The sequence below is a fragment of the Garra rufa genome, chromosome 16 (genome assembly GCF_049309525.1).
Source record: "Garra rufa chromosome 16, GarRuf1.0, whole genome shotgun sequence".
Taxonomy (NCBI): domain Eukaryota; kingdom Metazoa; phylum Chordata; class Actinopteri; order Cypriniformes; family Cyprinidae; genus Garra; species Garra rufa.
The window spans coordinates 45,610,674-45,637,401 of record NC_133376.1 but is presented as its reverse complement, the minus strand read 5'-3'; the positions used below and the strand labels follow the sequence as shown (position 1 = coordinate 45,637,401).

At 35.7% G+C, this 26,728-nt stretch overlaps 1 protein-coding gene across 1 annotated transcript in view; it reads left to right on the top strand.

Annotated features, from left to right (window-relative positions):
* LOC141288774 (glycine receptor subunit alphaZ1-like) overlaps positions 1-20,012 on the top strand; it is a 36,595-nt gene extending 16,583 nt beyond the window's left edge. The window contains exon 2 of the mRNA XM_073820944.1: positions 16,761-20,012. Coding sequence (XP_073677045.1) covers positions 16,761-17,048 — 288 coding nt within the window. The 3' untranslated portion in view covers positions 17,049-20,012. The remainder of the gene's footprint in view (positions 1-16,760) is intronic.
* Positions 20,013-26,728: the final 6,716 nt, after the last annotated feature.

Below are 26,728 nucleotides of genomic sequence, written 5' to 3'. Positions count from 1 at the left end.
CAGTTACACTTGTACTAGTGGTCTGACAAAAAAATAAAAATAAATAAAAACGCATTACAACGTCATTGTAAAATAGAAAAGAAAAAGAAATATGGGCACAAAGGTGAAAATAAAAATGAGAAAGTCCACTGTCACAATTTGTAACTCTTGTGTTATCCTCTGTCTATATATGCTTTCCAACTGAAGGTTCATGAGATGTACCTTTGAGCAATTTCAGAGAACTGCTTTATCATTGGTTGATCTATATCTTTATTAGTGAAAGTCAAGATTCACTTGAATAATTCATGTTAAATTTACAAAAAGTCTAATAGAAATGTTTAGAATATATGATTGACAGTTTATGACAACTAGATCAAAAATTTTGCATTTAGGTAATGACTTATACAATGAGCTAATGACTTGATGTTTTGAGGGGTAAGACTATTGCACAGAGAACTATATCATACATTTTGAGCAACATGACAATTGCAACTGATAATGTAGGAAACCGCAGACAAATGTATATACAGTTTTTTCCAATTGCTAACACACTAAAATGACATGCACAGCACAATTATTTAAACTGACACACAGACAGCAAAACTTCTTCTCAAGTCTTCAAAAGTCTAAACACATTTTCTGCTTTACACACATTTTGCAATTCAAAATGACACTTTTTAAATGCACTGAAAACAGTTCTCTGCATAAGACACAACAATCTGACATAAAGTCACATGCTTGCCATTTCAAAACACTGCTATTCAAAATGACACTGCATGAGCTAATTGGCCAAATACATGTGCCACCTGGCCAAACACCTCAATGGTTAATTGTGAACACTTCAATCAGGATGTAAGCACTATAAAAAGACCACGGGTGAGAATTTTTTTTTTTTTTTTTTTTTTAACAGTAATATATTTTTTCTGAAATTTTATTTTTCAGTTTACTGTTTTTTGTAAGAATATTTTTGTTCAGTCCCATGTAAATATTGAAAGGACCGATTCACTGGCCCGAAAACGAAGTTCCAGCGATCTGGATGAAGGTTTACTACGGTCTTTTACAGCGCTTCAAGATTTGCAATTCAATTTTAGTCTTGCTCCGTTCTAATCTGACTCCAATTTTAAGTGATCATTAAATTTAGACTGTATTTCCAATCAAAAGGTTATCACAAATATCGATTATGAATTAACTACTTGATTATTCTAGACATTCCATATTTTCAATTATTCGTTCGTTGGAGGACCTAATGTCTATAACAAAAGTCTCCTCACAATTTACTAGTCATATTGATTTCAGGACATATCAGAATAGCCAAATATAACATTTTATTTGTCAGGTAAAATCTATCATGCCAATTACACAATTAAACAATGAGAACCCAATTCAGTTTCAATTTAGATAAATACATAACCTCAATGACTCAAAGATGTATCTAAGAGTGGGAAAGACATACCTGACTACCAGAGAGACACACTGCAGCATGAGAGAGACCTGGAGGTTTAGCTCCAGAGACCCTCGCATACATACAGTGTGGGGGTTTTGGCTACAAAAATCCCCAAGTTGTGTTTCATCACTTGCCTTATATACCAGACCAGAACAAACAAATATTCCAATCAGTTGTAAAAATACAAAGACCTTTTGGTCTTTCAGGAGTTCTCGCAACCCCAGGTTCGCACCTGGTTGGAGGTTCCCATCTGCCCCTAAAGGGAAAACACACCCAATAGCAGCAAACCCAATTCTATGGAAGTTTTCAATCTTTCTTACAGTATATGTGACTGCTATGAAATTGAGACCATTTTACCAATCGCACAGAGACCATTAGAATGATTCCAAACATGAAGGGGCAAAACAATACATTCACAAGATATAACATGAGTATCATGTGCATCTTCCACATGTGACTTTAAGCAAAAGCTTTTAGGGAGAAAGGTGTGAGAGTGAGAGGCGGGGAATTCAAAGTAGCATGGTGGGGTTGTTTGGTCTTCTTTGAAGATCCCTTAGGTTTATTGTTTTGTTGCATGCCATCTGTTCGTACTGTATTTTAATTCCATGAGCAGATAATTTCACTCCTTACAGCCATGAGGAGATAATTTCACTCCTTACAATATATCTGCTGTGCATATGTTGCACTGACTTGTTTACTGTAGTGAAAAAAAAAAATGTTGCAACAGGATGTGTGTGTATCTGCATATTTCTGTGCATGTGAGCAATCTGATACATATTTTAGTATTATGGCAAAGCATACTAAAGATGGGGGTGCTTTTCATTATGCCCAAGAGTGTGTAGTTGGTTAGGCAAAAATCTAGTAATATGAATGAAGTGTGTGCCATTTCATGCAAAAGTTTGATTTTGATAATGCTATGTGTAGTTTTGGTTGCAGTGCTTCATTTTACAGGATATATGAGGTATTTTGCCGTTTGGGTGTGTGGTTTTGTGAATTGTGTTAAGTATTTTGATAAAACCAGACTAGTTTGAAAAATTGTGTGTTAGCAATTGGAAAAAACTGTAATCAGTTGTATGAATGTACCAAAGCAATCGCAACTTGATCAGAAGAATGAGAAGCTTTTTATGGTGTGCACAAGAGACTAGATGATGTGGATGTTGAACAAGTAGTTTTGACAATTTCATTTCTGATCTGAAAAAATGCACCAAAGTGACTGAGAAAAACTGTAAGCTGACTTTGGCTCTTTTATTTCCATCGAAGGTTCTGATTGGTGTGTGCTAAATTTTGACTCCTAGTGTTTCCACTTGGATAACTGTGTGCTTATTGAGCTCAAACTTTGCAGACTTGAGTGAACAATATTGAATGCTTGTGCTTTCTAAATGAGCACATGGTGTAAGCACTGAGAAATGTAGGGATTTGTGTGTAGAGTTTTGCAGTAACAGTTCACCAGATATAACTCATGTGTCAAAGCAGGGAATAGTGTTTATTGTTTAGGGAAATGGGTGTGCTTTTTCAAAAATGGCGTTATAGTTTTGACATTTTAGTTCAAAAGACTGGTTATAGTGTTTTAGCAATTGACAAAAACTGTAAAACCACTCAGAACAGCTACATGAAAACACCTTTGCTACCATTTTGTAATTATTAGAACCAATGTACATAGATAGCACCTTAATGGCTCATGTTTGTAGGCCAACCTGGAAGTTAGCATCAGTATGTTCCCTCAAGAAAAACCCAACAGGATTTTTGCATTGGCTTATTGCTGAAAATAAGCTTTTTTGACTAACAGAAATTCAGCATTCCAGTATGGTTTGTTCAATAAGATGTTTACAATTGAACACAACTTTTATGAATTTTCAAGCCACAGTAATATAATTGGCAGAAGTAAAAATGCTAAACTTAGGCTATAAATTAACTATACCATGATCACATGATTTCAGCATTACCATGACTAAATCATGTTCTCAACTTGGTAAACCCAGGGAACAAATTAGTAAATCGTGTTCAAAACTTGGTAAAATGAGGCAACGACTTTGTAAATTGTGTTCACGACTTGGTAAATTGTGTTCAGGAGTTGGTAAATCGTGTTCAGGAGTTAGTAAATTGTTCATCACTTGGTAAATTTTGTTCGTGACTTTGTAAATTGTGTTCACGAGTTAGTAAATTGTGTTCATGGCTTGGTAAATGGAGGAAACGAGTTAGTAAATTGTGTTCATGGCTTGGTAAATGGAGGCAACAAGTTAGTAAATTGTGTTCATGGCTTGGTAAATAGTGTTCACAAGTTAGTAAATTATGTTCACAACCTGGTAAATGGAGGGAGTGAATTAGTAAATCATTTTCACGACTTGGTAAATCGTGTTCATGAGTTATTAAATTCTGTTCACAACTTGGTAAATTGTGTTCACGAGTTATTAATTCGTGTTCACGACTTGGTAAATTGTGTTCACGAGTTAGTAAATTGTGTTCATGGCTTGGTAAATCGTGTTCATGAGTTATTAAATTCTGTTCACGACTTGGTAAATTGTGTTCAGGAAACACGAGTTAGTAAATTGTTAATCACTTGGTAAATTCTGTTCATGACTTGGTAAATCGTGTTCACGACTTATTAAATTCTGGTCATGACTTGGTAAATTGTGTTCATGACTTGGTAAATCGTGTTCACGACTTATTAAATTCTGTTCATGACTTGGTAAATCGTGTTCACGACTTATTAAATTCTGTTCATGACTTGGTAAATTGTGTTCATGACTTGGTAAATTGTGTTCACGAGTAGGTAAATCGTGTTCACGACTTATTAAATTCTGGTCATGACTTGGTAAATTCTGTTCATGACTTGGTAAATTGTGTTCACGAGTAGGTAAATCGTGTTCACGACTTATTAAATTCTGGTCATGACTTGGTAAATTGTGTTCATGACTTGGTAAATTGTGTTCACGAGTAGGTAAATCGTGTTCACGACTTATAAAATTCTGTTCATGACTTGGTAAATTGTGTTCACGAGTAGGTAAATCGTGTTCACGACTTATTAAATTCTGTTCATGACTTGGTAAATTGTGTTCACGAGTAGGTAAATCGTGTTCACGACTTATTAAATTCTGGTCATGACTTGGTAAATTCTGTTCATGACTTGGTAAATCGTGTTCACGAGTAGGTAAATCGTGTTCACGACTTATTAAATTCTGGTCATGACTTGGTAAATTCTGTTCATGACTTGGTAAATCGTGTTCACGACTTATTAAATTCTGTTCATGACTTGGTAAATTGTGTTAATCACTTCGTAAATTGTGTTCACGAGTAGGTAAATCGTGTTCACGACTTATTAAATTCTGGTCATGACTTGGTAAATTCTGTTCATGACTTGGTAAATCGTGTTCACGACTTATTAAATTCTGTTCATGACTTGGTAAATTGTGTTCATGACTTGGTAAATTGTGTTCACGAGTAGGTAAATCGTGTTCACGACTTATTAAATTCTGGTCATGACTTGGTAAATTCTGTTCATGACTTGGTAAATTGTGTTCACGACTTATTAAATTCTGTTCATGACTTGGTAAATTGTGTTCATGACTTGGTAAATCGTGTTCACGACTTATTAAATTCTGTTCATGACTTGGTAAATTGTGTTCATGACTTGGTAAATTGTGTTCACGAGTAGGTAAATCGTGTTCACGACTTATTAAATTCTGGTCATGACTTGGTAAATTCTGTTCATGACTTGGTAAATCGTGTTCACGACTTATTAAATTCTGTTCATGACTTGGTAAATTGTGTTCATGACTTGGTAAATTGTGTTCACGAGTAGGTAAATCGTGTTCACGACTTATTAAATTCTGGTCATGACTTGGTAAATTCTGTTCATGACTTGGTAAATTGTGTTCACGAGTAGGTAAATCGTGTTCACGACTTATTAAATTCTGGTCATGACTTGGTAAATTCTGTTCATGACTTGGTAAATCGTGTTCACGACTTATTAAATTCTGTTCATGACTTGGTAAATTGTGTTCACGACTTGGTAAATCGTGTTCACGACTTATTAAATTCTGTTCATGACTTGGTAAATTCTGTTCATGACTTGGTAAATCGTGTTCACGACTTATTAAATTCTGGTCATGACTTGGTAAATTCTGTTCATGACTTGGTAAATTCTGTTCATGACTTGGTAAATTCTGTTCATGACTTGGTAAATTCTGTTCATGACTTGGTAAATTCTGTTCATGACTTGGTAAATCGTGTTCACGACTTATTAAATTCTGGTCATGACTTGGTAAATTCTGTTCATGACTTGGTAAATTCTGTTCATGACTTGGTAAATTCTGTTCATGACTTGGTAAATTCTGTTCATGACTTGGTAAATTCTGTTCATGACTTGGTAAATTCTGTTCATGACTTGGTAAATCGTGTTCACGACTTATTAAATTCTGTTCATGACTTGGTAAATTGTGTTCACGAGTAGGTAAATTGTGTTCACGACTTGGTAAATTGTGTTCAGGAGTTGGTAAATCGTGTTCAGGAGTTATTAAATTGTTCATCACTTGGTAAATTTTGTTCGTGACTTTGTAAATTGTGTTCACGAGTTAGTAAATTGTGTTCATGGCTTGGTAAATGGAGGCAACTATTTTGTAAATCGTGTTCATGAGTTATTAAATTCTGTTCATGACTTGGTAAATTGTGTTCACGAGTTGGTAAATTGTGTTCACAAATCACAAGTTAGTAAATTGTTCATCACTTGGTAAATTTTGTTCACGAGTTGGTAAATCGAGTTCACGACTTTGTAAATCGTGTTCACGACTTGGTAAATCGTGTTCATGAGTTATTAAATTCTGTTCATGACTTGGTAAATTGTGTTCACAAATCACAAGTTAGTAAATTGTTAATCACTTGGTAAATTTTGTTCTCGACTTGGTAAATCGTGTTCACGACTTATTAAATTCTGTTCATGACTTGGTAAATTCTGTTCGTGACTTGGTAAATTTTGTTCTTGACTTGGTAAATCGTGTTCAAGACTTATTAAATTCTGTTCATGACTTAGTAAATTGTGTTCATGACTTGGTAAATTGTGTTCACGAGTAGGTAAATCGTGTTCACGACTTATTAAATTCTGTTCATGACTTGGTAAATTCTGTTCATGACTTGGTAAATTCTGTTCATGACTTGGTAAATTCTGTTCATGACTTGGTAAATTCTGTTCATGACTTGGTAAATCGTGTTCACGACTTATTAAATTCTGTTCATGACTTGGTAAATTCTGTTCATGACTTGGTAAATTGTGTTCACGAGTAGGTAAATCGTGTTCACGACTTATTAAATTCTGTTCATGACTTGGTAAATTCTGTTCATGACTTGGTAAATTCTGTTCATGACTTAGTAAATTGTGTTCATGACTTGGTAAATTGTGTTCACGAGTAGGTAAATCGTGTTCACGACTTATTAAATTCTGGTCATGACTTGGTAAATTCTGTTCATGACTTGGTAAATTGTGTTCACGAGTAGGTAAATCGTGTTCACGACTTATTAAATTCTGTTCATGACTTGGTAAATTGTGTTCATGACTTGGTAAATTGTGTTCACGAGTAGGTAAATCGTGTTCACGACTTATTAAATTCTGGTCATGACTTGGTAAATTCTGTTCATGACTTGGTAAATCGTGTTCACGACTTATTAAATTCTGTTCATGACTTGGTAAATTGTGTTCATGACTTGGTAAATTGTGTTCACGAGTAGGTAAATCGTGTTCACGACTTATTAAATTCTGGTCATGACTTGGTAAATTCTGTTCATGACTTGGTAAATCGTGTTCACGACTTATTAAATTCTGTTCATGACTTGGTAAATTGTGTTAATCACTTCGTAAATTGTGTTCACGAGTAGGTAAATCGTGTTCACGACTTATTAAATTCTGGTCATGACTTGGTAAATTCTGTTCATGACTTGGTAAATCGTGTTCACGACTTATTAAATTCTGTTCATGACTTGGTAAATTGTGTTCATGACTTGGTAAATTGTGTTCACGAGTAGGTAAATCGTGTTCACGACTTATTAAATTCTGGTCATGACTTGGTAAATTCTGTTCATGACTTGGTAAATTGTGTTCACGAGTAGGTAAATCGTGTTCACGACTTATTAAATTCTGGTCATGACTTGGTAAATTCTGTTCATGACTTGGTAAATCGTGTTCACGACTTATTAAATTCTGTTCATGACTTGGTAAATTGTGTTCATGACTTGGTAAATTGTGTTCACGAGTAGGTAAATCGTGTTCACGACTTATTAAATTCTGGTCATGACTTGGTAAATTGTGTTCACGAGTAGGTAAATCGTGTTCACGACTTATTAAATTCTGGTCATGACTTGGTAAATTCTGTTCATGACTTGGTAAATCGTGTTCACGACTTATTAAATTCTGTTCATGACTTGGTAAATTGTGTTCATGACTTGGTAAATTGTGTTCACGAGTAGGTAAATCGTGTTCACGACTTATTAAATTCTGGTCATGACTTGGTAAATTCTGTTCATGACTTGGTAAATTGTGTTCACGAGTAGGTAAATCGTGTTCACGACTTATTAAATTCTGGTCATGACTTGGTAAATTCTGTTCATGACTTGGTAAATCGTGTTCACGACTTATTAAATTCTGTTCATGACTTGGTAAATTGTGTTCACGACTTGGTAAATCGTGTTCACGACTTATTAAATTCTGTTCATGACTTGGTAAATTCTGTTCATGACTTGGTAAATCGTGTTCACGACTTATTAAATTCTGTTCATGACTTGGTAAATTGTGTTCACGACTTGGTAAATCGTGTTCACGACTTGGTAAATCGTGTTCACGACTTATTAAATTCTGGTCATGACTTGGTAAATTCTGTTCATGACTTGGTAAATTCTGTTCATGACTTGGTAAATTCTGTTCATGACTTGGTAAATTCTGTTCATGACTTGGTAAATTCTGTTCATGACTTGGTAAATCGTGTTCACGACTTATTAAATTCTGTTCATGACTTGGTAAATTGTGTTCACGAGTAGGTAAATTGTGTTCACGACTTGGTAAATTGTGTTCAGGAGTTGGTAAATCGTGTTCAGGAGTTATTAAATTGTTCATCACTTGGTAAATTTTGTTCGTGACTTTGTAAATTGTGTTCACGAGTTAGTAAATTGTGTTCATGGCTTGGTAAATGGAGGCAACTATTTTGTAAATCGTGTTCATGAGTTATTAAATTCTGTTCATGACTTGGTAAATTGTGTTCACGAGTTGGTAAATTGTGTTCACAAATCACAAGTTAGTAAATTGTTCATCACTTGGTAAATTTTGTTCACGAGTTGGTAAATCGAGTTCACGACTTTGTAAATCGTGTTCACGACTTGGTAAATCGTGTTCATGAGTTATTAAATTCTGTTCACCACTTGGTAAATTGTGTTCAGGAAACACGAGTTAGTAAATTGTTAATCACTTGGTAAATTTTGTTCTCGACTTGGTAAATCGTGTTCACGACTTATTAAATTCTGTTCATGACTTGGTAAATTCTGTTCGTGACTTGGTAAATTTTGTTCTTGACTTGGTAAATCGTGTTCACGACTTATTAAATTCTGTTCATGACTTAGTAAATTGTGTTCATGACTTGGTAAATTGTGTTCACGAGTAGGTAAATCGTGTTCACGACTTATTAAATTCTGTTCATGACTTGGTAAATTCTGTTCATGACTTGGTAAATTCTGTTCATGACTTGGTAAATTCTGTTCATGACTTGGTAAATTCTGTTCATGACTTGGTAAATCGTGTTCACGACTTATTAAATTCTGTTCATGACTTGGTAAATTCTGTTCATGACTTGGTAAATTGTGTTCACGAGTAGGTAAATCGTGTTCACGACTTATTAAATTCTGTTCATGACTTGGTAAATTCTGTTCATGACTTGGTAAATTCTGTTCATGACTTAGTAAATTGTGTTCATGACTTGGTAAATTGTGTTCACGAGTAGGTAAATCGTGTTCACGACTTATTAAATTCTGTTCATGACTTGGTAAATTCTGTTCATGACTTGGTAAATTCTGTTCATGACTTGGTAAATTCTGTTCATGACTTGGTAAATCGTGTTCACGACTTATTAAATTCTGTTCATGACTTGGTAAATTGTGTTCACGACTTGGTAAATCGTGTTCACGACTTATTAAATTCTGTTCATGACTTGGTAAATTCTGTTCATGACTTGGTAAATTGTGTTCACGAGTAGGTAAATCGTGTTCACGACTTATTAAATTCTGGTCATGACTTGGTAAATTCTGTTCATGACTTGGTAAATTGTGTTCACGAGTAGGTAAATCGTGTTCACGACTTATTAAATTCTGGTCATGACTTGGTAAATTCTGTTCATGACTTGGTAAATCGTGTTCACGACTTATTAAATTCTGTTCATGACTTGGTAAATTGTGTTCATGACTTGGTAAATTGTGTTCACGAGTAGGTAAATCGTGTTCACGACTTATTAAATTCTGGTCATGACTTGGTAAATTCTGTTCATGACTTGGTAAATTGTGTTCACGAGTAGGTAAATCGTGTTCACGACTTATTAAATTCTGGTCATGACTTGGTAAATTCTGTTCATGACTTGGTAAATCGTGTTCACGACTTATTAAATTCTGTTCATGACTTGGTAAATTGTGTTCATGACTTGGTAAATTGTGTTCACGAGTAGGTAAATCGTGTTCACGACTTATTAAATTCTGTTCATGACTTGGTAAATTGTGTTCACGAGTAGGTAAATCGTGTTCACGACTTATTAAATTCTGGTCATGACTTGGTAAATTCTGTTCATGACTTGGTAAATCGTGTTCACGACTTATTAAATTCTGTTCATGACTTGGTAAATTGTGTTCATGACTTGGTAAATCGTGTTCACGACTTATTAAATTCTGTTCATGACTTGGTAAATTGTGTTCACGACTTGGTAAATCGTGTTCACGACTTATTAAATTCTGTTCATGACTTGGTAAATTCTGTTCATGACTTGGTAAATTGTGTTCATGACTTGGTAAATTCTGTTCATGACTTGGTAAATTCTGTTCATGACTTGGTAAATTCTGTTCATGACTTGGTAAATCGTGTTCACGACTTATTAAATTCTGTTCATGACTTGGTAAATTGTGTTCACGAGTAGGTAAATCGTGTTTACGACTTCGTAAATTGTGTTCACGACTTGGTAAATTGTGTTCAGGAGTTGGTAAATCGTGTTCAGGAGTTATTAAATTGTTCATCACTTGGTAAATTTTGTTCGTGACTTTGTAAATTGTGTTCACGAGTTAGTAAATTGTGTTCATGGCTTGGTAAATGGAGGCAACTATTTTGTAAATCGTGTTCATGAGTTATTAAATTCTGTTCATGACTTGGTAAATTGTGTTCACGAGTTGGTAAATTGTGTTCACGAGTAGGTAAATCGTGTTCACAAATCACAAGTTAGTAAATTGTTCATCACTTGGTAAATTTTGTTCACGAGTTGGTAAATCGAGTTCACGACTTTGTAAATCGTGTTCACGACTTGGTAAATCGTGTTCATGAGTTATTAAATTCTGTTCACCACTTGGTAAATTGTTCACGAGTTGGTAAATTATGTTTAGTAGTTGGTAAATTGTGTTCACGAGTTGGTCAGTTGTGTTCAGGAGTTGGTAAATTTTGTTTTCGAGTTGGTAAATTGTGTTCAGGACTTAGTAAATTGTGTTCAGGACTTAGTAAATTGTGTTCAGGACTTAGTAAATTATGTTCAGTAGTTGGTAAATTGTGTTCACGAGTTGGTAAAATGTGTTCATAAGTTAGTAAATTGTGTTCATGACTTGGTAAATTGTGTTCACAAGTAAGTTATTTGTGTTCATGAGTTAGTAAATTGTGTTCACAACTTGGTAAATTGTCTTCACGAGTTGGTAAATCATGTTCAATTATTAAATCGTCTGCACGACTTAGTAAACAGAGGGATCGAATTAGTAAATTGTGCACACATTCTTTTTTTCCCCCTTCATGTCATGTGCGGGGCTCCGTAGAATACTTAGCAGGAGTAATGTTATTAAACATAAGAAGGCTGTAAAGACTAGTGTGTAGATGTGTTTACCTGTTGAGTTTAACGATGCTGAAGTCCCTGAAAACACTCTAGTCCCATTTACTCAATCATTGGCAACAAACTTATTCAAGACACGTAAAAGCTTTAAAATCATGTGGGATATTATTGATGTATTTTATGTGGTTGAATAAAACATGAAAATATCTTGAGCTTGTGTTAACCTCAGACCTTATTTCAGGCATTTAACCAAAAACCCATTCAATAAAATTCTTTAGATTTAGGAGTCTTTCTTGCAGCAACCTCTATTGTGGTAGTAATTTCTTTTGTTAGCTTTGTTAGAAGAAAAAGTACAAGGCTAAATACATAGCTGTATTAATACAAAAGGGAAGTGTTCATTTAGCAAGCATATTTAGAATCAATGCTTGGCCTGAAATGTCACTCTTGAGCCAGCAGTTCTCATTATACTCTGGAGGTCACTGCACGGGGCGACAAAAATAGAGATTTTTAGATGTGTTTGGACCAATGATGCAGCTGATGTTAGTGACTGTTCTGAAACAGAGCTGAAAATGATTCTGGCCATTAAAGAAACCTGAAAGGCATGCATGCTTGCATGAAATACACCGAGCAAATGGTATTTGTCGGCTTCTCATTTAAATTCCCAGCATTTATGGGGGCACAGATGTTTATTGGAGAAAAATCACATTTTTGTAAACATATATTCATTCAAGACTCATAACCATTGGGCACATCAGCACAATGCCCGAATCTGTTTCACATACAGCTAGTGAAATATTCATTCCAACTCACCCATAGGTGATGAAACAACAGATACATGTAAATGCGATGCATTGTAAATGTCCAACACAGATAAATGCTCTCAACATGTACGATGGAGGTGACTTTCACTTTAATATATGCTTTATATAAAGTCATCACTGTCCAGGACATCTGATGCTGAGTATTTTGAATACATATACAATAAAGGCATGAGCCTGCTACCTTACAGCTATTTCGGTTTCTGTCATTTATCACAACATCCCAATAAAAGACATCAAAACATCAGTCACATCTACGGGCTTTGATTGATGAAGGAGCCGAGAGGTCCTGTATATAGCGGTGGACGCCACACCCCTGATTTGCAATCGCCGGCGTGAGCTGCATTCTGACGCGCGGCCATAATATCGCACTCCGCTGTAAACCTCGAGCGAGCATTCGGCTTATTGTTTTTTTCCTCCCCTCTAACAGTCGGACTGGGAACGCAGCTGGCACGCCTAATGCAGTAATGGCGGAGTTTTAATTAGGAAGGGAGGGTAATGAATCTGGCAGGGGCCGGGCCGGGAGGGAAAGTGACGCAGGACGCAGCGGTGCTGCAGCCCGGCTCCTCTTTACAGCTCCACGTCACGTCTCGGAGCCACCACATTAATCATATGGCAGCAGAAATAAAGCAGAGCATCCGTAATACTTACAAATGGTGAGCCAGTGCAACTGAAGGACGAGGAAAGGTCGTAGCACCCCGGCATCAAAGATAGCGTCGTATACAAAAACAAAGGGGCAGTGGAATAACATCACCCCTCACACACACACTTCCCGGTGTGATCTTCCATTTACCCCGACATACATTAACAGTTATAAATGGGAAGGCTGAAAGACAAGGACAGAAGGAGGACAAAGTGTCTAAAAATGGAGTCCTGTGTAGAAAATGGCTGATCTTTTAGTAAAAGCGAGCGGGATGGTTCCCCACGCTATAGATGTTTGCACCTGCAAATTGAAAACATGCATTACGAACATAATGATCCTATTCCGCATCCACGCTTTGTGTTTAAACAGGCACAATCATGGTGAAATATCTACCCGTGCTGAAATGTAATTAACCGAGGTGGTTATTTTGGTTCAGTTTTCATTAACGCGTACGATCGAGTCCATCTGCTGAATCTCAAATAAGAGCATGTGGAGGTGGGGAGCAGAGCAGGGTCAGTCCATTAACTTGTGTGGAGTATTTGTGACCTTGGACTACACCCTGTGCCGTCTAGCTGACATATGTCAATAGTTAATACCTATAAAAACATCTAATCCACAACAGGAGTGGAGGACTTAAAGACACACTCCACCCAAAAATTGAAATTCTCTAACCCTCATGCCATCCAACATTTTTTAGAAAAACTGATGGACTGTAATCCAAAGGTTAACGCCTCAATCACAACACAAAGGCTGCATTTACATTACATTTATTCAATTTCCGATTTTTTCTCCTATGTGGGACAGATCGGATATGCAAGTATAAAAACAGCAAAAGAATTCTGATTTCTCAGGTTGGTTTCTGGTCTCATTCAGATGTGGGAATGATTCTCATATAAATCGGAATTGTACATTTATGTCTGCGATGGAAGTGGACAGATTGGATATTCCTGTCAAGAGTCGTACATTATTGAAAAAGTGACGGTGGTTAATGATGTAAACTCAGGTGGATGCATTTCCTGAGTAAATACGCAGTGTTGCCAAGTCTGTGGTTTTTCTGTGGAATTGGGTTACGTTTACACTGTTTCTGTGAGCTATTTTTAGTTAGCGGCTTAGAGGAATCCCTCCCTCCTGCTATTTTCAATGGAGGGGGACCCCTGCTGGATGGGACATCTTTGGGCTGATTTTAATAGCATTCAGGCTTGTTTTGTTTTGCAGACCTGGCAACCTGTCAGTACATCTACCCTGGGTTTTTTGCCAAGCGTAGGGTAGTGTTAATTTTCACAGCAAATTCCGATTTAGTCTTAGTCTTTTGACTAAAATGCCATTTAGTTATATTATAGTTATATAGTTATATATATCTCGTGACAAGATCTCGTAAGATCTAACTGGTCTCGTGAGAACGTGAAGATATCCTCGCAAAACATTTTGCAGTGTTTACATTAGAGCCGCACGATTAATCCTTGAAAGATTGTTATCTCTGTTCAAACACCTACGCGATATTATTCCTGAATGACAACAATTTAGCAGTGTGAATTACTGCTGCTGCTGATCCAGAAAGAGCAACACAAACAGTCCTTTCAACCACATAATGATCATTATTTATGTGTTACAGACATTTAAATGACGTAAGTACTGGTATAAAAGTTTATAGTTTTGGTATAAACACTTATTATCTACAGTAACGATCAAAACGAAAGTATCTTAACACTTGTATGAATTGTAACGCTTATCATTAAACTGCGCGTTTAAAAAAGTATTTATCATTGAATCATTCATTCAGGAGATTGTAATAGTGTAAAAGTAAGTAAAAGTCTTTATTAATTGAGACACTGACATTTATTTTAAATTTGATCAAAAATATTTTTTAAAAGACTTAAGCAATAAGCCTTGTGTCAGAACCACTAGTAAATTATTTTGTTTAGATTTGTAATCTTTTTTTTTCTTCAGAATCGTGAGAGAATCTTGATCTCCAATTTATAAAAACAATTGTGATTTTTTATTTATTTACATGTTTTACTGCATATAATTATTTAAAATAGAAGCTTAATTTTATAAAGTACACGTTCATATCAAAATGCACCTATATTTTTTGCATTTTGTGTTTAATGAAATACTATTTTTCACTATATATTTCATGGAGGATTTCTTTAAAAAAAAATTTAAATCTTGTCTTCTCATGTCGCACCCCTTGTAATTAATGACAGAATTTTCATTTTTAAGTGAACTATCCCTTTAATGGTGTGTTCACACCGGACGCGAATGAAGCGGCAAGCGCGAGTGATTTACATGTTAAGTCAATGCAAAGACGCGAATAGCCATCCTGCGGCGCGGAACGCGCGAATAGCGCGAATGAAGCGGCGCGAATTGAGTGTTTCAAGCGTTTGCCGCGCCATTCGCACGAGTTCAAAAATCTGAACTTTGGCGAAAATTCGCGCTGCATTAACCAATCAGGAGCTTGCTCTAGTAGTGATGGAGGCAGAAATCTGAAACAACAATGGAGGACAAAATCACCATTGCTGTCTGTGGTTACTCGGAGATGTACGATACATCTTTGTACTTTTATAGAAACAGGAATAAAAAAGATCTTGCTTGGAAGAAAGTGAGTGAAGAGGTCGGACAATCTGTTAAGTTTTAAAAAAACGCTCTTTACTCAATCTGACCTACATATGTATACATATTGAGACTACAAGCAAACTAAAGCAAGCTAAAGCTGGCAAATTGAGCTCATTCACCTATTTTACAACTGCTTTCCCGCTGACAAGTGGCAGACGCCCCTCCCATGACGCGAATTTGCGTCTGTTGTGAAGTAAACTTAAATGTTCAAGCGTCCAACTACGCGCGAATAGTGCGATTTATTTGCGCAAGTCGCGTCTGGTGTGAACGCACCATAAAAGTGAACCGTAATAGTTTATTATTAAGTGATGAGGCATCATGGAGTTTGAACCGAGTTTGAACTTCCAAAATGCAGCTTCAAAGGGCTCTAAACGATCACAGCCGAGGAAAGAAGGGTCTTATCTTGCGAAACGATTATTTAAAAAAAAAAGAATTACAATTTATATACTTTTTAACTTAAAATGCTTGTTTTGTCTAGCTTGGCAAGACGAGCGTTTGAGATTAAAAAGTACAGTTGTAAATATTTTTAGAAAATAACTAATCGTTTCGCTAGATAAGACCCTTCTTCCTCGGCTGGGATCATTTAGATCCCATTTAAACTGCATTTTGGAAGTTCAAACTCAGGGGCACCATAGAAGTCCATTATATGGAGAGAAATCCTGAAATGTTTTCCTCAAAAAACACCATTCTTTACAACTGAAGAAAGAAAGACATGAACATCTTGGATGACAAGGGGATGAGTACATTATCTGTACATTTTACAGATAACTACTTCTTTTAAGTAGCACGGGTATATTTGTAGCAATAGTCAAAAATACATTTTATGCCAAAAATCGTTAGGATATTAAGTAAAGATCATGTTCCATGAAGCTATTTTGTAAATTTCCTACCGGAAATATATCAAAACTTTATTTTTCATTAGTAATATGCATGGCTAAGTACTACATTTGGACAATTTTAAAGGTGATTTTCCCAATATTTAGATTTTTTTTTTTTTTGCACCCTCAGATTCTAGATTTTCAATTAGTTGTATCTTGACCAAATATTGTCCTATCCTTAAAAAAAAAAAAAAAAAAAAGGACCCTTATGACTGGTTTTATGGTCCAGGACCACAAATGTGCTCTGAAAACTGATTTACACCTCACCAGTGAAGACACTGGATTACACACTATATGACATGTTTAAGGTGGAACGTGTGACTAATAGGTTTCTTGACCGATTGACAGGAGGACGAGGCGGGAGACGGCCGATTCAGCTTCGCCGCCTACGGCATGGGTCCGGCGTGCCTCCAGGCCAAAGACGGCATGGCCATCAAGGGCAACAACAACAACGCGCCCACCTCCGCCAACCCTCCTGAGAAGACCGTGGAGGAAATGCGCAAGCTCTTCATCAGCCGCGCCAAACGGATCGACACGGTGTCGCGCGTGGCCTTTCCGCTGGTCTTCCTCATTTTTAACATTTTCTACTGGATCATTTACAAGATCATACGCAGCGAGGATGTTCACAAGCAGTAAAGAGATGCGAATACACCCGCCTCCACGCCCCCTCCCCACGTCCCACCGTGCCCGCCTTCCTCTCACTGCAGCGCTCTCACTCGCTTACGGTGATGACGAGTCCCCGGCAGAGGTATTTATTCCTTTTTTCGTCTCTTTCTCTCTCTCCTGTCCTCCTGAATTATCCGGACCTGTGCAATAGCAATGCAGTAAAATGCATGATATATGAATGTGGCAATATATTTACTAAAAAAATGAAAATGACTCAAAGTAAATATCCAACTTAAGAACTTCTGAACTGATGACTGGGAATCCAAGAGGAAAACTTGTACAACCTTTTTTTTGCAACTTGAAGACGTACTGCATTGCGAGAATACGGAACAAAACGTTGCTGCTGTAATATATCATATATTTAAATGATACTACTTCCGTCATTGAAAATGAACCATTTCTGGGCGTCTCGAGGCAGTTTGGGGCTTCCATGAATATGTCGCGGGTCCCAGAGACCGAGGTTTGCTTTGGTACACGTGTCCTGGGGTCTCACGATGTTTCATTCTGATATCAATTATTAATGGATCTTGATGAGTGCCAGTGAAAAGTGAAAAAATATATATTTATTCAAGCTGTGGTCAATGTGTTTCTCTATCTGTGCTCATTTTCAGCTTTCTTTTTGTTTGAAACATCAGATTCTGTTCTGTTCGTGTGCCAAACATCAAAAAGAATTGATTTATTCATTTGTTGACTTTGGAATATATATAAGCTAATAAAAAATAATTACATATTAGTATATATAAAATAAAATATACTTTTAACCATTTCATCTTGAATATGTTCGAAATGGGCAGGAAGGAAAGCAAATGGATTTTCATAACTCATATTTCATACAGTGTTATTTTTCTAAGCGTGGTTTCGCAGTACAGCCAGTGCCATGATAATAGATCTATATTTCCAACCAAATGTATATTACAGTGATTTTTCAACATATATATATGTGTAAACACTGCATTGTGCAACAGAACAAACGAGTGCACAAAGGTTTAGGATGCATCTTCATCTGGCTTCTCTATGCAATAATCGTATATGCAATTATTTTCCGTGTTCATCATATGGCCGTTTCTATTCTAAAGGCCTCCAAAAAAAAATGCTTTTTCACACGTTCAATATTCTCTTCCAGTCATGCTCATTTGCTGTCTATGCATGGCTAGGGTTTTTTTCGTGGTGCAGATGATATAGATGTCATTTTTCACTTTTCTAATGTTTTGTTTGACTGCCGAACTGAGGAGAAACACCATTATATAAAGTGAGCATGTGTCAGGCTGTGTGATCGATGCTCTGTGCAGGATATGCAAGATTTCGCCATGCGTAACAACACTTTGTTTGTTTAAAACCAAAGAGCAGTTTTGTTACTATTGTCATTGCCTTTCGGGTTTTCAAGCTCTTTTTTTTTTGTCCGCATTTCATCCCGTTTAATGTGACATTGACCAATTTTGTAAAGCCATTTGTAATTTATTCCGTTTTTCACAAGCGTATGTCTTTATACATTGCATTTAGATCTAAATAACAGTATCATAGTGTTTTGATGTACATGTGCCATTTGGGTTAAGAGTGAAGCTAGACGTTAGATGGCACATTTTATTTATTTTAAAAAATTAAAATATATTTTTCAAATAAATTAATTAATTTTAAACGACCAGGCACCATAGTAAATTTGAAGGGCTATTTTTGATCATCAACATCAAATCTTTTCCCTCAAATGAATTGGCTTGTAATGCAGTGCTCTGAAAACTGGTTTACACCTCATCGATGAGGACACTGGATTGCACATTACATTAGACCTCGCTGAAGCTCAATTCTACTCGGGTTGCTCTCCGAAATTCAAGGAGGAAATGTGAAACGCTATCCACACGCTTACCTCCACGGGCAGCACAATGTAGCAAGAACACATTTCACACATCATTTGAATGCTCCCACATGATGAATTGTGCTGAAAGGAGTGTTCGCGACCGGATCTGTAACATTACAAACAATATTAATCATCGTTATTTCAAATAGTCACCCAACTAGTCATTCTTCCAGCGGGTTACGCTTCATCTGAGACTGATAGAGGCACACGATGTATAAATATACATCACGGTGTACAGTGTGGAAAGCTTTATACACTCGATGTGCTCATTCTCTGAAACTGGGAAAGTCAAATATGTAGTCAAAAACACATTTAGAGAACATTTGTAGAAATATGTTCCGCTTCATGTTGCTGTTAATGAGCGGTTTCTTTATTAATCAACCCTGCTTAAGGCTATTCACGACGTCGCTGGACTGTCCCGTGTGTAAACGACAGCAGTGACGCCCCGGGCCCTCACACACTCCACAAGCTAAACGCAATATACGAGACAACTTATAATAACAAGTAATGCTGGCTCGGGAACACGAGGACAATGTGAAATATGTGCTACATGCAAATACGATTTGTTCTTTGGCTTAATCATGAAAATATCAATTTGTTGTCCTGATGGTTTCAGAATCTTCATTTGAGGCATGACTCTTTTTTTCTTTTCTTTTTTTAAGCGTTTATTTATTCTTTTCTTATTGCAAGCGAGTGACGACAGACATGGCATCGTATGTAACTTGTACGCAAAACTGTGGGTTAAAATGTTATTTTTGCACAAGTTGGTATGGCCTTAATTTTTTGGGTTTTCTTTGCTATTGTGTATTGGCACAAAGTGCGTCTCTCCATTCGCTTTTCGCTTGTCATAATCCGAGTGCACTTCCGAGCAGTGAAAAGAACAGCAAATTCTTATTTTTATGTTCCAATACTAAAACATGGAATTTTGCATGAATAGAATTAAATGGCAGATATTTTTGGCTTGTACAGAAATGTGAGCAATTTGAAGAAAAAAGGAATGTACCATTTCTGCTATATCTGTATATAACACGATATTTATTGAAATATGTCATAATGCTAAATCTAATTCTACTATTAAAGGTTTTCTGAACTAAAACATCTCAAGGGTTTGTGAGGATTGTGACGTTTGTGTGAGCTGGACTGTGATTCATCATGACCTGTGGGTCAATGACGTGTGTGTGCGTGTGTTTGTGTGTTACTTGAATTTGATTTAGTCCAAGAAAAACATTCCATAACATGTTTTCACCTTCTGAATAAAATTCTTTTTTATACTGCTGTGGGGACTAAATACAAAAATAACAGGTTATTGCGATGTTATTACTCACATGACAAAAAAGGTCTGACATGTGAGAGTCAGTATGATATACTTAGCTTACATGCAGGAAGCTGTTTCATAGTTGTAACAAAAGCCATATATATGCTTATATACACTACCAGTCAAACGTTTTTGGACAGTAAGATGTTTAATGTTTTTGAATAAGCGGTAACATTTTGAAATGTTTTTACTATTTAAAATAACTGTTTTCTATTTGAATATATTTTAAAATGTAATTTATTCCTGTGATTTCAAAGCTGAATTTTTAGCATCTTTACTTCAGTCACATGATCCTTCAGAAATCATTCTAATATTCTGATTTGCTGTTCAAAAAACGTTTATCATTATGTTGAAAACAAATGGGTATAATTTTTTCAGGTTTCTTTGATGAATAGAAACTTCAGAAGAATAACATTTATCTGAAATAGAAATCTTTTTAACATTATAAATGCCTTTATCACCTTTGATCAATTTAAAGCATCCTTGCTAAATAAAATAACATTTATTATAAATATTAACTTCTATCATTTTATTCCCCAAAATGAATTATAAAATTATGAACTCCAACACTATTTATTTCAGATAAATGCTGACCTTTGGATCTTTCTATTCATCAAAGAATCTTAAAAAAAATATTGGTAATAATAAATGTTTTTGAGCAGCAAATCAGAATATTAGAATGATTTCTGAAGGATCCCTGAATGGAGGATTGATACTTAAAATTTAGCTTTGAAATCACAGGATTATTTTACATTTTATATTCAAATAGAAAATGGTTCACAATATTACTGCCTTTTCTGTATTTTGGATCAAATAAATGCAGGCTTAGTGAGAAGAAGAGACTTCTTTAAAAAAAAACATTAAAAATCTTACTGTCCAAAAACTTTTGACTAGTAGTGTAAAACAAAGTAATATCAGAGAAGGTCTGTACAAGGTCTGTTTGGATTATTGGTCATGGTCACAAGTCACTAAAGTGCTCAGTAATATAAGATCAATAAATATATAATTATATTATAGACATATATGTGGCCCTGGACCACAAAACCTGTCATAAGGGTCAATTTCCTTAAATAAATAAGCTTTCCATTGATATATGGTTTGTTAGGATAGGGTAATATTTGGTCGAGATACTACTATTTGAAAATCTGGAATCTGAGGTGCAAAAATATCAAAATGTTGAGAAAATCGCCTTTAAAGTTGTCCAAATGAAGTTCTTAGCAATGCATATTACTAATCAACAATTAGGTTTTGTTATATTTACGGTAGGAAACTTTTTTTCATGGAACATGATCTTAATATCCTAATGATGTTTGGCATAAAAGAAAAATAGCTAATTTTGACCCGTGCAGTGTATTGTTGGCTATTTCTACAAATATACCTGTGCTACTTAAGACTGGTTTTGTGGTCCAGGGTCACATATATTTTATTAAGCAGGAATACCTCTCTTGTTGTATTACATTTCTCCCTCTCTCAAAATGCAAAAGTCAAAAGTCACGTTGAATGTTGAGGTTGTTTTTAATATTCTTATCTTGAAGCATTTGTTTGTTTAGAGCTTTTTATGCCCCAACCAATTTTTAGGGGAAAGTCAATTAAGCAGATTCAGGCACTGGAAAGTACACTCTGCACGAATTTCCCAGAGGCCCCGTATGGCTGCATTTGAATACATCCATACTCGGCCTTATGGCTATCCTCGCTGAGGCTTTTAAATTATGCAAGTGGATTATGAACCACAAAGGCTCAGTCAATTTTTTCCCCTCGCTCAAGTAGTCTGGAAGAGCCCCCTCCCCCATCTCCAGACCACCCGGCCCCTCTCACCGCCCCGGCCCGCGCTTTACAGTGGGACTGGAATTACATTACAGCTGACACCGAAAACCACCGCGGGGCCTGAAGCCAGTGAAACATGAAGGCTTTGACAGAATGTTTTTTCCCTCAATATATGAGAAATGAATATTTTCAGTCTGAGCTGGGAATTTTGAGCATTTGGTTTTATTAACAACTTTTGCAATAAGATAAAAACTCTGGAGGTAAAATGTTTTCAAATGGATAGTTCACTCAAAAATACAATGAAATCTGTTATTTACCCACCATGACACTGATCCATGGATACACACTGAAAAATGCTAAGGTCACTCTTTTCCATGCAAAGCTCCAAGAAGGTCACCAAAGTGCCAAATACAGTCATCAATGGATCCTCTGCAGTGAATGGGTTCCATCAGAATGAGAACAGCTGATGAAAACAATCCGTAAGTAATCCACACAACTCTAGTCCATCGGTTAATGTCTGCAGATTACAATTTATAAATATGTGTTGATTCATAGTTATGTTGTTATGAATACTACTAAACAATTTAAACACGCACAAACTCATTGAAGTACATTTGACCAATTTCAAACCACATCAATCTTAGTAACTACTATTAATTTTGTATTTAATCATTTATATGCGATATATAATTGTCCATGAAGGTTTGCAGAATTATTACAAATAAAATGAGACAAAAAAGAGACTTAACTCACTTATTAACTTATTAAATGCCCATGAGACGAATGTAATGCCATTGCATACAGAATTTACAGAGTTAAGGCATGACGAATGGACAACGAAATGCTCATTGGGTCAGCACTGTCAGAAAAAAAACGGTGGAGAAGAAAGACATATGTTAACTGCAAAAGAGTTACGAATTAAGGTGAAGAAACCACCAGGAACCATTAAGTCTCCAATGCCACCATTTTTCAGAACTGCAACCTAACTGGAGTCTCCAGAAATGCTTTGCTTGGGTAAGAAAATCCTAAAAAAAATGGCTCTCACTTAATAACATGCTGAAGTGTTGTGAAATACATGAAGACTGCTTTTTTTATTAAGTTGAGAGTGAACCAGCATCACATCCTCTTCTAACACTTTTTCAAAAATGTATCTTCCAGAGTCTGGCAGTAAGTTTTGGGACTTCATCTCCTATTCTGAAGTCTCTTTCTTGCAAAGATGGACTAAAAATGGACTTACAAAACTTACTGCCAGATTCTGGAAGATACATTTTTCAAGAATGGGGAACAAGAGGATGTGGTGCTGGTCCTTCAAGAGCCACTCCCAAGTTATCTGTATCTATCTGGCATTTAATAACTTAAATAGTTAAATGTCTTTTTTTGGCTCTTTTTATCTGTAAAAGCAATCATGCACACCTGAACATAAGGAGTTTTTCACTTCCAGCATTCATGGACAATAATATCGCTTACAAATGATTAAATACAAAATTAATAGTAGATTGATGTGGTTTGGAATTGGTAAATTTACAGTGCTTTGTTTTTCAGGTAGGTCTAACAGTAATTTTCATGTACATAATTATTACAGTAATTTAATAATCTATTCAACTTGATTGTATTCATTGTATAAATAAACATTAATGATATACGGCAGCATGTTTATTTAGGCTGCTGTCTCTTTAAGACCTCATGCACGGATACTTACATGTAGGTTTTGTTTCACTCAATTAGTAGCCTATATACTATATACCAACTGTGTTTACGTGAATACGGCCATTTTGACATAACTCTGTATTTTGCCGTGTACACGCAATAAGGTGATTTTTTCGCGCTGTTTTAGAAGTGGGATTATGTGTGCGCGCTATGCGCGTGAGCGCACAGAAAATGGTTTCTGAGAAAGCGCGCGTGTACTGTCTCTTCGCGATATCTTGCTGTTGCTTAAAGTCGCCTAAATGTTTAAATTGATAAGACTTAAAAGCACATGAAGTTATACATTACCTCTTCTGTTTCGAGTGACATTTTAAGATGAAATATTTGCGGAATGTCCTGCGTAATAAGCACGGAGTAGAAATGAGGAGAATTATGCCGCGAAATTCAAACCCTGTGACGTAATGCTAAATTTCTCCAAATTCCGATGAGGAAACAAACGTCTTGGATGGCCTGAGGCTGAGGGTGAGTACATTTTCATTTTATTTATGAAATGAAGTAAATTATTCATTTTAACAGTGGTTTGTAGAGACATCCGGACTGGATGGGAAAGTTGAAAGCTGAATAAATAAGATGTTAGGATTGTTAGGATATGACAATATTTGGCCGAAATACAACTGTTTGAGAATCTGGAATCTGAGGGTGCAAAAAAAGTCAAAATACTGATAAATTGCCTTTAAAGTTGTCCAAATTAAGTTCTTAGCATTGCATATTACTAATCAAAAATTAGGTTTTGATATATTTACGGTAGGAAACTTACAACATATCTTCATGGAACATGATCTTACAGTTTTTCTCAATTGCTTAAACACATTTCTTGAAATTATGCCTCTTATTTGCGAAACTCTAAACACAAATCCACAACTCCTAACTCATTTCCCCAAACTTCCTATATTGAGGTCAAAATGAAGCTCTCCACTCAAAACAATTCAATCTTGCTGAAAAACCAAACTTTGCTTTCAGACATGACACACAAATCCTCAAAAACAAACACACTACAACACAGTTTTACACACTGATGAGATAAATTCAAAACAATACTACAAAAACAATACAAATAAAGAACTTTTCACATGATGAACACAACAAATGTATGCATTTGCAAGTGTTTTATTTCTTAATTTACAGTAATGTACTGTAGAAAACAGAACAAAACAGCAAACAACAACAAAATAATTATTCTGCCCAACATCCTGTGTTTGGTCTGGGACAGGCCACAGAACCTCTTCAGCATCACAGGCTAAATTAGCCCTGGCCAGGCAGCAGGGGTAAAATCCTCTTGCATGCCTAATCCAACCCTGGCACCCATCAACTAAAATATATGAGACTGCTTGTCTTCTTTCCCTTGCCCTTCCTGTCTCTTCCATGTTGTCGTCATCATCATCATCCACCTTCTTCTCCTCCTCTTCCTCTTTCACCTCCTACTCTTCCTTTTCAAAATTACACATTACTATAGGTGGGATATTGATTGAAAAAGACTGAATAGGATTGAAAGTTACACTTGTACTAGTGGTCTGACAAAAAAAAATGCATTACAACGTCATTGTGAAACAGAAAAGAAAAGGAAATATGGGCACAAAGGTGAAAATAAAAATGAGAAAGCCCACTGTCAGAATTTGTAACTCCTGCGTTGTCCTCTATATATGCTTTCCAATTGAAGGTTCATGAGATGTACCTTTGAGCTTTTTCAGAGAACTGCTTTATCATTGGTTGATCTATATTATCTTCATTAGTGAAAGTCAAGATTCACTTGAATAATTCATGGCAAATTTACAAAAAGTCTAATAGAAATGTGTAGAATATATGATTGACAGTTTAGGACAACTAGATCAAAAATTTTGCATTTAGGTAATGACTTATACGATGAGCTAATGACTTGATGTTTTGAGGGGTAAGACTATTGCACAGAGAACTATATAATACATTTTGAGCAACATGACAATAGCAACTGATAATGTAGGAAACCGCAGACAAATCAGTTGTATGAATGTGCCAAAGCAATCACAACTTGATCAGAAGAAAGAGAAGCTTTTTATGATGTGCACAAGAGACTAGATGATGTGGATGTTGAACAAGTAGTTTTGGCAATTTCATTTCTGATCTGAGAAATGCACCAAAGTGACTGAGAAACACTGTAAGCTGACTTTGGCTCTTTTATCTCCATTGAAGATTCTGATTGGTGTGTGCTAAATTTTGACTCCTAGTGTTTCCACTTGGGTAATTGTGTGCTAATTGAGCTCAGACTTCGCAGACTTGAGTGAACAATATTGAATGCTTGTGCTTTCTAAATGACCACATGGTGTAAGCACTGAGAAATGTAGGGATTTGTGTGTAGAGTTTTGCAGTAACAGTTCACCAAATATAACTCATGTGTCAAAGCAGGGAATAGTGTTTAATGTTTAGGGAAATGGGTGTGCTTTTTGAGAAATGGCGTTATAGTTTTGAAATTTTAGTTCAAAAGACTGGTTATAGTGTTTTAGCAATTGAGAAAAACTGTAATATCCTACTTAATATCCTAATGATTTTTGGCATAAAAGAAAAATGTATAATTGTGACCCTTACAATGTATTGTTGGCTATTGCTACAAATATACCTGTGCTATAATTCTTTTGTGAATTTTTTGGGGAAAAGTGTGTGAAAAAAAATTGTTTTATAGTCGGTCACAATTGGGATAATGTGTATACTGAATTAACATATTTCTGATAATAAAAATGGTTATGTCTTAGCCCAGCTATTTTTTAACTCTTTGAGTACATTCTAGGATTATTATTATGCATAAAAAACCCTTATACAACATTGATAAGAAAACTGAGAAAAAAGACAAAAAAAAAAAATAATCATTAACATATTTCAAAACTGTTACTTTATTGTTAGTGGTGGAAAGAGTACTGAAAATTTATACTCAATTACAAGTACTGTTACATTGCTGAAATTGTACTCAATTACAAGTAAAAGTACTGGTGTTAAAAAAAAGTAATTAAGTAAAAGTACAAATTACTCTTCATAAAAACTACTCAG